Source organism: Homalodisca vitripennis, chromosome 7 (genome assembly GCF_021130785.1).
Source record: "Homalodisca vitripennis isolate AUS2020 chromosome 7, UT_GWSS_2.1, whole genome shotgun sequence".
NCBI lineage: Eukaryota > Metazoa > Arthropoda > Insecta > Hemiptera > Cicadellidae > Homalodisca > Homalodisca vitripennis.
The window spans coordinates 37,677,239-37,692,953 of NC_060213.1; the positions used below are offsets into that span (position 1 = coordinate 37,677,239).

Genomic DNA, 15,715 nt, shown 5'->3' on the forward strand with positions numbered 1-15,715 from the left:
ACATGAACAGTTGACAGGGCTGTTGCAGGTCCAAACACCATCATAAACTAGTTGTACAAATTATTTTTAGTTGAGCAATCAATTTCCCATGGCTAATAGCCCCAATTTTCTTCAATACACACGACATCACCATCAACTGGTGGCACCACTAATTGTTGAGGTCTAATAGTAGACTAATTCTTGTGGTGTTTAAATTTATTGAGCTTAATTTTGTCATAATTCAGAAATATAAATATATTTATGCACCTAACTGCACACAAATATATAACTTGTTAAACTTACATTTAGCAATTTCAATAATTTTTAACGTAATATTTAATTATGTATGTATACAGTCAACATGGAACATACTTAGGCAAGATAAAATCTTTTACAACATAACCATTCACTTAAGGAAAGAGTTGTGGAAGATATCATTTACAGGTCTTTTTTAATTGCTGCTACTTCTTTATGGATTGAGATCTTTAAACCACCTAGTGGTTGGTGTAACATGTTTTTTACCAATGTTATATTAATCTGTGATCAGGGATTGGTCTATCATGTGCCACATTACTGAAAGAGCAGTAGCCCACAAGATTAATTATTTCTAAAATAGGTCTCCACAGTGAAAAGCGATATTCAACGTCCCACTACCTCTATCTTTGGGCATTATTATCGACTATTTAAACCCTAGTAAAGGTTATTGACCCTGCATGTCCACTACCACCTCAAATTTTAACATGCTTTTTGTGCCACCCAATATACATGATTTTTTATTTATGTGCTTTAAAAAGTACATGTGGCAATTTGAACATCTACAAACCACCAGTGTAGTGTAAATTTTCTCAGATCGCACAGTACTTATATTTCTTAAAAATAGTTTTATGTGCAGATTACAGTATTTAATAAAGTACTATTATGTATTATGGGAGCCATTTGTAATTCACTAATGACAGTTTATTTTTTCCCCCCATTGAACGAAAATTATAAAGAATATAAACAGTCCTTCCCACTTAGTTGAAAGTAGGTAGATATTGTAACAGGAATATTATTAATTTATTTATTACCCTATGGGATTTACACGTCATCAATATTTCAAAAACAGTTTGAGATATTAAAACTTTATTTCTTACAAAAATTTTGAGAATAGTCATTAGCATTCCAAGAGACTTTGTACTTTTTCTCGTCTTTAAATAACTGAGTTATGATTTTTTTACATATTAACAGCCACTATATTGGAATGAAATGGCAAATCAGGCTGACCAATCAACGTGGGTGAGATATTTACAAAATCAATATTTATGACATTTTTATGGAATTTATATGTAATCGATATCTTGTAAACAAAGTATGATAGTGCATGCACGCATGCACTGTCTCACACACACAAGCACTTCACTGCAACTTTGCATGGAATTTCCTGCCAATTAATAGGGATATCACAGTCATAGCATTTTTAAATGGCACACAAAACTTCTAGCGGTAAGTAATGGCGACCAGAAAATATTCTAATCTCCTTATCTATACCCGAATAGTTGGCCTTTATGTTTGGAGAGCAGTGTTTTGGGACCCTCAAATCTAAAATTAAAACAAATGTTATGAATACAATCTATATGCTAAACCGAATTTCTCTGTAACACTCCATATAATTTTATTAAATAGCTCTGATTTCAGTAATACTTAACCTATTTTAAACCGATGCCGAGGAACCCTCCATAGCTTCTTAATGAAAGCACTCATTATGTAATACAGTGGAGTCCTATATTTTTGAAACAGAATAGGCATATATTATGTTTATCAGGATGAGAGATTAAGTGAAATTGCAAGTGGCTCTTATTTCAGGATTTCCACCTGTAGAACTTCTGGTTAAAATTACTTTTAATTCTACATTTCAAAAACAAATTTGAATTTTATTCCCCCCTCCCCCTTATAAGATATATAATATTTGGAATTATAGGGGGTATGGTTTTGGGCTCTCAGGTACATTTTCAGTGAAATTATATACAAAATCTACCTCATAAGCATGAACAAATTGCCTTTGTTCTACCTCTCATGTCTAGTAGTAGGGGGTGTGATCTACATAAGATGTAGTTCATTATTTAATACTAGATGAGATCATTATCTTAAAAGTAGTAGCAACCCAACAAATGAGCATTGATTAAAAATCATGTGTGAATACTCATTACAAAACTTATAATACAACATTAAAGTACACAGTTGTGAAAGAATAACACTTTTATCTAGATAAAGAATATTTTATTTGAGATATGTACAACGATAAATATTATAAGATCTATACCTATACGTAAATGACCGCCCAAGGAAATACCTAAAGTAAATGATGAGGAAATAAGGAATGTAGATCTCTTACGACCAAAGCTTTCCTGTGGATTGAATATGATACATATATACACATATAGTCTTGAGAAGGTCAATCGTTAATACAACCTTCATGTTAAAGCTACATGTAGCAATGTCACATATTTAAAATACAGCGTTTTAACACTAATTTCCATTGGTGTAAAAAGGTTTGCAAGTATTTCACCCAGATAAGATTAATGTTATACATTGAGAAAGCATGTTTCGTTAGACTAGCAATATGTTTCTTTTACACAATCACTCACTTACAAATAATGGAACGGCTAACACAAGAAATCCATGGAAACTTATACTTAACCATTGACCGTGTAATACCTCATTACCACAGACTGTACAGTTTAGCTACAAGCAATGACACTTCGGAATATTAAGTTAATTGGAAATAGTGGCACTGAATAAAAAACTAATGAAGATAGGATCTGGGAAACTTTTTTAAATCTTCCCTGTTAAAAATTGATCCATTAATAACTTATATAATCATGTAAGGTAATTTGTAGATAACTTAACCCTTTCGACCCCAAGATTTTTGTGTGGGGATCTACCAGATTCCCAGCTCTTGGCGCTGAGGTATCTGCACCAGTCCCAGCCACATTTTAGTGTAGACGTTAGCTAAAAATTGCATAGAATTTTCATTTATTGATGAAAATTCATGTAGTTTTTATGTTTTTACTTCCCAAAGTACACTGTATTGCATGGTTTAAACTAAACTTTTGTAATCATGCACAAAAAAATTTTTTGTAAAAAAATTGTTACTTACAAAAAAAAATAATTCCTAAATTTTGCATTTCTAATGGTAAGGAGAAGCCTAGAAAAATTCCTAGGTCAAAATCAATATGTTTTTTTATTATTGCACATAAAATTGAAGTAGAACCCAAGTTTTCATTGCAATATATTCATAAATAGCTAAGATAATATCAAAAGAAAAAAAGATGTAACATGGCCAAACAGCCACGGCCATCTAAATCAAACTAAAACATAGTTGACACATCGAATAAAAAGTATCAATAGTTACTGTAACTTTGTAGGCCGGTTCATTACGAGTACTCTGATGTAATAATTATAATTATACTGAAATTTATTATATTCGAAAAATATTTTTTTCCGGACGTCCTAAAAATAGGACGTTGGGATCGAAAGGGTTAATAAAAATATTTCTTAAATCTTATTATTCCACATTTTAATACTGGAATGAAAACAATTAAAATGAACTGAACAATCAAATAGAAAACAAATATTTTACATTTCCCGGCAGAGAGAAGAAAAATTGTGTCAGCCTACTGAGTGATACGCTTCAATGACGCTCAGCCAAATTCAATGGTAGGACCACCATCATACAACTCATTCTTGTCTATGCAGAAATGAAGCTTCAAGCAAAATTTCAAACCTAAGATTAATACTTTCTCAATATATATTGCCACATGATACACTCCCATTTTGTTCATTAAATTGGGTTTCATAGCAGTGTTCAAATAATAAATGTTTTGATGAGCTAGGAAGGTATTATAAGCCAAGGTTACGCTGAAATCAAATTTTCTCACAAACTTTTAACATTAACTTTGTACTCTATTATTTATCTTTTTACTCTATGCATATGTTAAAATCGCACGTGATTGCATTCAATTTGTTTACAAATTAATTTATTCTGCCATTTTCTTATTGCCATCATGATAACCATAAGACAAATGTTAAAATATTCATCAACACTCAGTCAAATCCTTTTTAGTGACATCATTGAATTCAATATTGCCTATGTAGAAATAAAGCTACATACAAAATGATGAGTCTATTGGTAGTTTGTTTCCTAATTATCGTGCAGACAGACAGACGGAACTGAAACTTTTCCAGCCTCTCAAGAGATAACTTTTAATATGCTCAGCCAACAAACTGTTAACTACTTGATGATAATTAATAAAAATATTGCACTATGTTTCTACTACACAATGACTTCATTCTCGCGTCATAATCAAACCGGTTTTCTCAAGTAATTTTCCCAGTGTCTAGTTCTAGAAGCTTGATAGGTGTCTGACACTATGTGAAGGGCTAAGTTTTACTTCAGTTCTCTTCTTACTGTCTTTACTAACTTTTCAATTTTTATTTGTGAAATTACTAAACAATGTTAATTTTATAAAGATTGTCTGTGGGGTGTTACATTTTGTACACAGAAAACATTTTGGTCTGATTTTTAGGTCATTAATTAATCATTAACATGTTTATTTACAATAAATTTCTACCAGAGAAAATATATAACAATAAAACGTCCAAAAAGAGTGAGGAGGTTCAAATAATTTTTCCTGACGTTTATTAAGGCTATCTACGCCCATGTTACTCCTTATCCTTGACACTGAGCTACCTGCAGTGAGACGTATTGATAATATGTTGTGTTATATTTAAGACATAGAAACTTCAGTTACGTTCTGAATCAGTCCGGCTAAATTTCTTGGTTTAGATTTGCTTAAAAAATTGGAACTTGTTTCTGAGTAATAAAGATTTAAGGGAAGAAACATCTGCACTGGTTTAAAATGTCTCGAACGAAGCATGCTAATTATTTTACAGATTAGTAAAGTTTCATCATAGTGCTCATAATATTGGAACAAGTTCTTTTCATTGTGCACAGATCACTAATTTTCTCGCACGTAAAGAAATAAAACCAACTGAGTGGTCATGTTTTGCCAGAAGGAATTCAAGGAATGAAGAGTTTAAAAACAAGGAAGTTTGCTAACCTCAAACCACCATCAATGAGAAGATTTTGTGAAATTTGTGATTCCCTTGATGGTAATTGCTGTTTGCCAATTTCCAAAATAAAAGTTTGCAAACAGTGTAATAATATTTGCACAATAAATGCTGCTTAATGCTGTGAGTGCTTTTAGTGAGTTAAGGGCTACTTATTGTTCCAAGACTCACTAAAATCAATTTTTTATTTCATCCCTTCCCACAGTAGCGCTCAACCAAATACTGAAGTTCTCCACAAATAGAATGCCTCTATGGACCACTCTTGAGCATTCTCCCGATAGTCTGATTTATTGCTCTGTGATTTCCATCTTTAGTGCCTCAGAGAAATGCTATAATACAGATCCCCAATAATAAAGACCCTGATAATAACACAATTTAAATTTATCTTAGAAGACATCTTTAGGCATCCCAACTTTATTATGCTTCTAAAATAAAGTGGCTCATAAACAAAAGAGGAGAAATAAAACAAGAGTAATAAGATAATTTAGATTTCAATTAAAAAGTCAAGATGTAAAATTTTTGAATTGTGATAAAAATAAATGAAACAGTCTAATATAAATATATTTCTCATATTAATCTCATATTTTTTACTTTATGTGGAATATCTCACAATATTATGTTTTTAAGAACTCTGCTCTTAAAATAACAATACAGGGATATTTTTATCCCCAGCTTCCATACAAAATAAATATATTAATAGTTTAAATTTTTAATATACCTACAAACCTTTTTATTTAGAATAAAACTAAAACAGTGTTGTGTTTTTCAACCAATTATATCCGCCTTACATTTATAATAATAAAAAAAAAAATACTACAAGAACGATCTCTGACTGAAAATACAAATATTTGTACATCAAAGTTTATTCCACCATAATGGGAATACCGACAAGAGATGACCATGAATATATGCGTAGCTATTCCAAAGCTGTAGTGTATTGTACCATCCATATTTCTGTTATCTCTAGAACCTTAAACGAATGTATCCATTTCTTCTACACTAACTCAAACATTACTCCCTATTAAGTAACTATTAATACTTAGTATTTTATGAACGTATAATTATTATTTACTTTGCCAAAAAACACCTCGAACACAAATCTTTTTTCCTAAAACTTAACAACATACATTCTACAAAATACAAATAAGTTAAATAAATCAACTATGAAAAAGCATGTCACAAACTTGATTTCCCTTTTTATTGAATAGAATTACTTAAGAAGTAAAAAAATAAAATAACTATAATATTTATTTGACAAAATATTTATAAAAAAATCCATTAATTTAACAGTCATGTCTTAACAACAACACAAAGTCGGAACACAAAAATGAAACAACTACAATAACACATCAACTCTGCATAATGCATTCTGAGTATAAGCGAAAATACTGACATAGAAGCGCACTTCATACACTTGTTCTTTATTACAGGTACATAACTTCACCAACTTGTTACAACATTTCCAAAAGCTGTAGAAATAAACAAATTCAGAGAACAATACTGTTTTAGAAATAAAAGAGAGTGAAAAATATCAATATAAATAAAGAACAGATGAAGAATATATTAAGTGTGCACTGTAGGATTTAATATTTATTACAATTTTGTTACTTTATTTGATGCATTTAGAGATGCATCCACTAGGACATCTTAATATTTACGTAAACGAGATATCTATTATAGCAAAGAAATTTTAAGGATTTTAAGGTTGGTAGTTTGATTGGGTACAAAGCTTTGTTTCTCAGTTTCGTTAAAACTTAATTTTCAAACTAAGAATAGTTTATTTTACATATTTAAAAAAGGTATACAAAAAATAGGAAGATTCAATGTAATTAAAGTTAAATAATTAGTCATCAAATAAAACCACATCAAAGAAAAAAAAATAATAATAAAATCATAGTTTGTTTTAATCTAACTTTGAGAAATCCAATTAAATATATTACTAACGTTTGTACTGTTGGCATTTTAAGAAAAAGTATTAAATAAATATAATTCGATTAAATAATGTTTAAAACATAATTTATGATAAGTAAATTCGATTTAACATCTAACCAAACAAATTTTAAAATCAAGTATGGGTTTGTATGAAATAATAAATAAAGTTTTATCACCATCTTTCAATTCGAGATGCTTAATCTGCCCATTCCTTTTTTTTTACTAATCATTTAGACACTAGTATTTAATTCAATTTTAAGGACTTGTATTCTACTTCGGTCTGAATTACTGTAAAAGTAAAATTTGTACTAATTAAAATAAAATAAATCCTTAGTTAGTGATATTGTAGTTAGACAGTTGATATGAACTATAAAGTAGCTATGTCAACAACAATATACATACCACGTAAATATGTAATAGGCAGTTAACACATGTGTATCTTGTCAAATAGTAATTTTGGTGAATTTATACATTTGATAAGGAAAATACACTTAAGTGAAATTAACATTTTAAAATTGCCTAAGCCTTTACTCAAATTGTTTTACTTCAAAATGTATATATTCAGAGTATAAAATATCTCTGTGGCTTATATTTTACATTATTAAGATTTAAAACTGATATTGGTCTTTTCTTTACAGATTATCTTTAAATTTACGAGTACACATATTTTTAAGTAACCAAGAAACAAAGTCTACATTGCACACTCTCAGTCTAATTCAATTTGTTTCCCAGACAGCACAGTTTTAAATACAATGCACACACAAAATTAAATCCGTGCTAATGTATACAATAAGGCTCGATTCGTACCCACTTAGTAACCTACTTGAGCTAATTTACGGAGCTAATAAAGAACCCACGGGAAAGCTATAATTCGGCTTGGATCCGCGTTACAAAAATAGATTTATCTATTCGTCCGTCCGTTTTACAGTTTGCAACCGAAAAATAAAAACAACTCGAACACAATAAATGCTAAATAATATATATTTATATGTATATCACCATATCTTGCACATCAAGATAAGATTTTAGACTAGCAGACAAGAGATATTTCGGGGTGCTGATTAATTGAAATTTAAAATATCACAGAAAGCCGAGTTTAGCTTTCAATCGTACCAGCACAGGGTCAGACCCGACACTGTAGAAACATTTATCTTCTGAGGAAGGAGAGAGAACGTTTGGTGAAGGCGTTGTTTCACGAGTGCACACTAAACTCTCGTTTGATGTAGAAGAGGATGTAAGGCTTGCACTTGGCCACAACATCTAGTTGAGTCTGACGTACGGAACTGTCGTTGAAGTGAAACCATTGTCCTGCACATAATGACAGACAGTTAAAATAGAGTGTAAAACTATGTTTACCTAGCAACTACGCTAATGTTTCAGTTTCCAAGATCTCTTTAGCAATGAAACCTTGTTCAAATGGTTCTGTAACAATGTATAGCAGTACGAGGGGGTACACAAAAGAAACCGGAATATTTTTTTAACTATATATTTTCAAGTTTTTTTACAAAATTTTTATTCTTTTCTAAATACTCTCCATTACAACTAATACATTTGTTCCACCGGTGTTCCCACTGTTCAAAACATTTTTTGTAATGGTGGAAGAACCAAATTTGACACATGGGTTTAAAAAATAAGAACAAAATATTTAAAAAATGTTATTTCCTTTAAAATTCACAAAATGGTGTCTATTATTAATTTGAAAGTTAAATAACAAAAAAATACAATATAATAGTAAAAACTTTATTGGACACCAAATATTTGAACAATTTTATTACAATTCCAATGGTATTTGTTTCAACGAATTCCGCCAATGCATAAGCGAGGACTACCACTTGGACGACCCTTACACAAGCCAGGAGCAACAAACAAACTGATACCTTTTCTACTGTAACATGTTTGGCGCTCCCAGCTTGTGCAAGCGTATTTTAAAAGTGGTTGTGCTCGCTTATGCACTGACAGATTTCATTAACCCTTTTAGGACCAACTAACGATATATCGTTAGTTTGTCTTTTAGGCTAAAAATACCAACTAACGATTTATCAGTAGTTTGGTTTTATGGGTATAAGAAAATAATTAATAACTTTGATTCAACCAAATTTTGACTCCACATCTATTGATAGTTTCTACATTCACAATCGTCTTTGAATTTAGTAAAATTTTAATCCACGGAGGAGTGGGAAATGATAAACTGCGCAGTTGGTAGCGCTAGCTCTCAGCCGCGACCAACACATGATCGCCAGCGCCAGCTGACTGACGCGGCCTGCCGAGTTTGTTTACGTTTTGTTCATTGTGTTTAGACGATTATCGTGCTTCAAAATAACTAAGACATTTGAACGAGGATAGTATTGAAGATTTATTACATTTATTTATTATTATGTAATATATTTTATTTATTATTATTACATAACATTTCTTCTGTGTGCAAAATAATTTATTGATAGTTTTTTAGTATGAGTAAGTTTTAGAATAGTTCTCATGAACTTTCAAACTTAATAAGACCATGAAATAACTGAGTTAGAGACAAAATATTGTTTCATTACTGCTTAATTGGCCTGTTCTCTGTCGTTAAGTTATCTTTTTCTGCTTCTATCTATTTTCTAATTTTTACCATTATTATTATTTTTCCTCATATCTCAGCCATTTATTGAAGAAAAGTATTGAAATAAGTTGCAATCTCCTAAGCAATAACTTGTAAATACATGTATCTATATGTGTGGACTGTTCTATTTTTTTTAGATTACACAAAATTCCTGTAAACCAAAAAACAATTTTTTTTTTAACTTTTTTTATTTATAGGTGTTAACAAACCTTTTTTTGATTTGCACAAAGTAAAACCTATTTTCTTATTGTTAGTCACTTCATGCAGAAAAAATTGTTGAAAAAATTATTGAAATATCTCCACTACTTTAGAATATACAATTTTTTCCCCAAACCCTTACACTTTTTAAAAATACAAGGCGGTCTTTTAGGCATAGAAAATCTGAAAACGTGCGGTCCTAAAAGGGTTAAAACAAGTACCATTGGAATTGTTATAAAAATTGAAAAGTTAGAATCTTGTATAATTTTTATGTTTGTAAAACAGCTGATGTCTATCAATAAATACTGTTGTAATTTTAATTAAATTGTTCAAATAGTTGGTTTTCAGTATATTTTTTATAACTATACGGGTTTTTTGTTATTTGACATTAAACACTTTCAACAGAAGCTATTGTGTTAATATTAATGAAAATAACACAATTTTATAAAATTTTACTTGTACCTAGTTAAACCTATTAGCCAAATTTTGTTTCTCAAGCTTTACTATTTTTAAAGATAATTTTCTCATAAAACATTCAAAATGGCGGCTAGCGGCTAAACGAGACATTTCTTTACCTATATATATATTACATTTTTTGTTTAAAATGATAAGTACTGTCAGCCACAGAAGATTGTGGACACCCTGTATAGTTTTCATGTATTTGTAAAAAATCTCAATTTTTAGCAGTATGGCATAAGTATTGACTGATTTGTTGCTCCAAAACACGGTCCACCTTGTGGTAACTAACTGTGTTACCATTTTCATTATAATCTTTGAAGAAGGTCAGAGCTACAACTAGTCTTTGTTGTGGTCACTGGAGAAGGAAGGTTCCATCAGCCACTATACTGCCAGGAACATGAACATGACTTTTTACAAAATTACTGTAGTGAGGTGGAAATTTCAAATCTCATCTTGTTTGCTGAATCCGGATCTTTTCTAAAGACTCTGTGGATTCAAGATTTGGTTTCAATACATTACTGTACAACAAATTTCATTTATCAGAAAATGTATTCACTATCTCGTAAGGATTTAAGACCGCAAAACAAAACTACTTACCGTCATTTATAGCAAACGCTGTGTAGTGTCCCGATCCCGCCCTAGAACACAACAACATTACTTTTAATTTAACATAATGTCACTTCTAAATAGTAGAGGCGACAATATTAACCAATAGACAGAAGCATTTAAAATAGTCCTTCTGACTCAGTCAAAAGAAGTAAGTAGATTTTGTGACATCTGAAATATTATTAATTTAGTCTCATGGGATGTACAGTAAATGTACTCGATATCTCGAAGCCTGTTTTAGATACAAAACATTGTTTATAACAACATGTTTAGGAAATGTTGTAAGCATTCCAGAACACTTTTTTGCCAATGAGTTTGTACTAAGTTTAAACTTGTTTCAGCATTCGTATCACCAGTCCTAGGTGATAAAAAATGCTTATGAGATTTACATGTGATCGTATCTCATAAACCGTTTGAGATACAAAACAAATGCTAATTGCAAAATGTTTTGGTAATGTTATGAGCATTTTAGAAAACTTGTTGTTTTTTCTATAGGTTGACAAACAATAAAGGAGCCGTGAATTTTTGTGCATTTTAACGGCCACCATATTGAAATGAAATTACATAACAAGTCATTTCCATAAGCCACCATTATATAGTATGGATGTATATTTTTCAAAATATATATATATAAACTTTTGAATGGGGGTGGTTTTGGGTTCTGGTGATCATGTTCGGTGCAGTTATGTAGAAATGTGTCTTTTGCTACTGAGATGAATTTGCAATATACTGTTTTTGTATACACAATCTATCTAATGACTATCACAATCTATATATGTTCAGTGGGTATTATGTTGATACATTGGGGGATAGAACCTGCTTTTTTTAGTTTTTAATTCATATTGATTTTATCATGTTTATTTACTGAAAGATTAAGTTGTTTCATAATGTAATGAACTTAAACTTTGATACACTATAAACTGATTACCTGGTTCATAAAGAACCTCTTCTGTCACACTGTAATAGTTATTTAGCACTTTATGAGTAAAATTATTTGAAGACAACACAAAAATTAATTGAAACAATAGTAGACTAAATATATTAAAAGTCGTCTATATTATTATATTTTTCATGACAACAATACGTGTTTTAAGAAACTTTAAATGCAATAAATAAAAAGCATTTTTTCATGAAACAAAAAATATTGTATTTTGTTGAAATTTATTGAGACTAATTTTTCTTACTATAATTTTTCAATAATGACTTTCTTAATTTTGATTATTTATTATCAGTTCAGTTTTAACAGTTTTACCACAATTTCCACTATTAGAGGAAAAATTTACTGAGTTGCCAGTAAAGGTATGAGAGTCGGAAAACTACATACAGTAAAAGCCCGCTAATCCGGCATCCAATGGTTCGGCACTTTCATTTCATCCGGCACCGTCTTAAAAAAAATCGCGTAAATGAGATATTTTAACCGCACTGTGAAACGTACAGTTCGCAAGAGCGCTCGGAAAGGTTCGTGCTCAGTCGGAAAGGTATCGTATGTGACGCAGCAGCTGTGTGGGTGAGGGTGTGTGAGGGAGTTCAGGGCCACTTGCCAAGTGTCCGCCGTTACGTGTTTGTCTAGCGTCTGCCTCAGTCTCAGTCACTGTCAGTTCGTTACTCGAGTGCAGTCGTGAGTGTTGTGCTCGTTCATATTGTGTTTTAACTTCTCAAAGTTGTGCCATATGTTTTCCAAGCCCGGCTCATCCACTAGCAAAGTTGGAAATAAACGTAAGCATGTCACACTTACCAATCAACAAAAGCTATATAAATTATAAGACGTGTAGAAAAAGGTGAGAGTAGAATGAAGCTAATGGAAGAATTCAACATTGGTTCATCAACAATGTATGACATCAAGAAGAATAAAGAAAAGTTACTTAAATTTAAGTCTCAAACTACAAATGTCAAAGACATGGTCTCGACAAACTTTAAAAAACCTAAACTTGACGACCTTGACGAAATTTTATTCAAATGGTTTAGCGCTAATCGGTCTGAAGGGAGGCCTGTGACTGGGCCCATGATCATGGAAAAAAGCTAAACAGTTCCGTGAGGAATTTAAAAAATAGATGAGAAAGAATGTGCCTTTTCTGATGGTTGGCTGCACCGATTTAAAAATCGACACGGAATACGGAAGCTTGATGTAGCTGGGGAGCTCCGATCAGCCGACCAAAATGCGGCTGAAGAATATAAAGCTGAATTTGAAAATCTAGTTGAAGACTACGATTTGTCAGCATGCCGGATTTACAACGCTGATGAAACTGGCCTACTTTGGCGTTGTTTGCCTAATTCGACTTTGGCAGCAGCAGGGGATGAGAAATGTGCCAAAGGCTTTAAAAAAAACAAAGACCGTTTGACAATTTTTGCTCTGTGGCAATGCCTCAGGGGACCACATGTTGACGCCTTTCGTCATCGGAAAAAAGCAAAAAAAGCCAAGACCTCTGAAAGGCATTACCCACCTACCCGTAATATACGGTGCTCAATCCAATGCGTGGGTTGAACTCGATTTATTTAGAAATTGGTTTTTCCACCACTTCGTCCCATCTGTAAAAGACAATCTGAAAAAACCGTGGCTTACCTGAAGACAGCAAGGTTGTGCTCATCCTAGACAATTGCAGAGCTCACCCTGCAGCGTCTGAGTTGATATCGGGAAATATTTTTACTGCATACCTCCCGGCAAATGTCACGTCCTTGATTCAGCCAATGGATCAAGGAGTGATTCAGAACTTTAAATGTTTTTACAGAGCGTCCTTTCTTCAAGGCCTGATAAACTCAGAGTGTATGACGGTTGATTTTCAGAAAGAATTCAACATAAAAGATGCAATTTTCGGAATCGCCTTGGCATGGAAAAAGGTCAAGCCCACCACTCTACAGAAATCTTGGCGAAAAACTATGGCCAGCTGCCTACCAAGAAGAGGACATTGCTGTTTCAGTCGACAATTGAACTGGACTTGGTGGCCCACAGTTCCCAAGACGAAATAAGGAAAGTGCCACAAGAAGAAATCTTGGAGTGGATACACATTGATTGCGACGAGCCAGTTGAAGAAGAAATTACGGATGAACTGCTCATCAAAGTGTACTTGGACCTCAGTCAGAGCCTCATCCTGTGGAGTCCGAATCAGAGATTAAGAGGGAGCAGATGATGATCCAACACCCGTGCCTACGTGGAGTGAAGCAAATGTCACTATCGACACGTTTATACGATTTGCCGAACGCAGCAGCTCCTACAATGCTTCAGAGCTTGTAAATTTATATGTTCTGAGAAATGACTTTTTAAAGAAGAAAACATGATACAAAAAAACAAACAGACATTAGGTCTTTTTTCAAATAAAATACTGTTACACAAAAATTATGTTTTACCATAATATTTATTACATAATGTACGCACTAGTTAGCCTACATCAAAGTTAACCCTGGAACTGGCCATAATTTTTCCCAAAATGGCAGGCACTTTTTGGTGATTTTGTAAGGGTTTTCTATTTTAATCACTACTCATCTATTTTTTAAGATACAAACATTTTAAAAACATCAATGTCTTTAGAATAAATGTAGTTTCCCAAAAAAATATTAAAGATTGAATCATTTAATGTATTTTTATTTTTTTACAGATTAACCTAAAAATATTAGTAAAGAATACATTTTTTCTCAAAATGTATAGCACCCTCTCAGGTAATATGAAATTTTTTAGAATAATTACAAAATATACAAAAGTTTTGCTTATATACCTCAATTACAAATTACAAAAAAAATATTTAGGTAAAAGAAGTTTATTGGTACTTTTGAATAATATATCTACAAAAACTACAAAATCTGAAAAAAGTTTGTATAGCACTATTATGTATACCATTGTGACATTTTGGAATCTATTGGATGAACAAATATTTTTTTTCCAAGAGATAAATATATGCAGAAGAGAAAAAATACGATATTTATAGATGTTTACATTGTATAAGATTACTGTTATATGGCAACAAACATTTTTTTTAATTTTTACAAAAGTCAAAAATTGTGAAATAAATGCCTAACTTTTGTAGCTAACAATTTTCTTTTCATCCAAAAAATTATTTATAAAGATAGTACGTTTATTGAAGTTTACAAAAAATGTACAACAATGTATTTTTATCTCTATTATTTTTTTGTTAAAAAAATAAAAACAAGCGATGGCCATAGAAATAAAACGCTAATACCTTCAGAAAATGTAAAAAAAAAAACACTTTATTGTCTAAAATACATAAATATGCTTTTATAATAAATACCTTTGCATAAATTTAAATCAAAATTTAATTTTAATTCAAATGAAATAGTCTACAAAATAATAAAAACACTGAACCTACGTGAACGTAAGCTTATTTTAAGTTTCACAAAAAATCCAACCTATTTCACTGAAACTCTAACCTAACCTCTACATTTTTCACTTCACTAATAAAAAAAAAAAAACACTAAACAAACTTTTATTTATACACAATAAATAACGAAAAGTCTAAAATATCCAAATAAATATCAAGCAATACACTAATACCGGCAATGGCGTAATAACAACAAAGAAATCAACATGGCAACCAAGTGATGCGTTGTTCTTCTCTATTGGCCGAGTCGGTGATTGCGCAACAGAACAAAAATAAAATACAAGTTCATAGTCTTCGTTGACGATACTGTTGCTTAGAGCAATTCTTCTTCTTTGTTTTGATATGATTTTTACTATTTCCAGACATCGATTAAAGTAACAAAAATAATAAACTTTAATGAAGCTATTTTCGACGCATTAGGCATTTTGGGATTTTACAAAACACGAGCTTTTCAAAAGCTTATTTTATAAACATTTATTTTCTACTGGCTATTGAAAAGGTGTTT

At 31.3% G+C, this 15,715-nt stretch overlaps 1 protein-coding gene across 1 annotated transcript in view; it reads right to left on the reverse strand.

Moving 5' to 3' along the window:
• Nucleotides 1–2,218: 2,218 nt before the first annotated feature.
• LOC124365800 (ubiquitin carboxyl-terminal hydrolase 3-like) overlaps nt 2,219–15,715 on the reverse strand; it is a 32,862-nt gene continuing 19,365 nt past the window's right edge. The window contains exons 10-11 of the mRNA XM_046821821.1: nt 10,874–10,914; nt 2,219–8,328 (exon numbers count right to left, since the gene is read on the reverse strand). Coding sequence (XP_046677777.1) covers nt 8,213–8,328; nt 10,874–10,914 — 157 coding nt within the window. The 3' untranslated portion in view covers nt 2,219–8,212. The remainder of the gene's footprint in view (nt 8,329–10,873; nt 10,915–15,715) is intronic.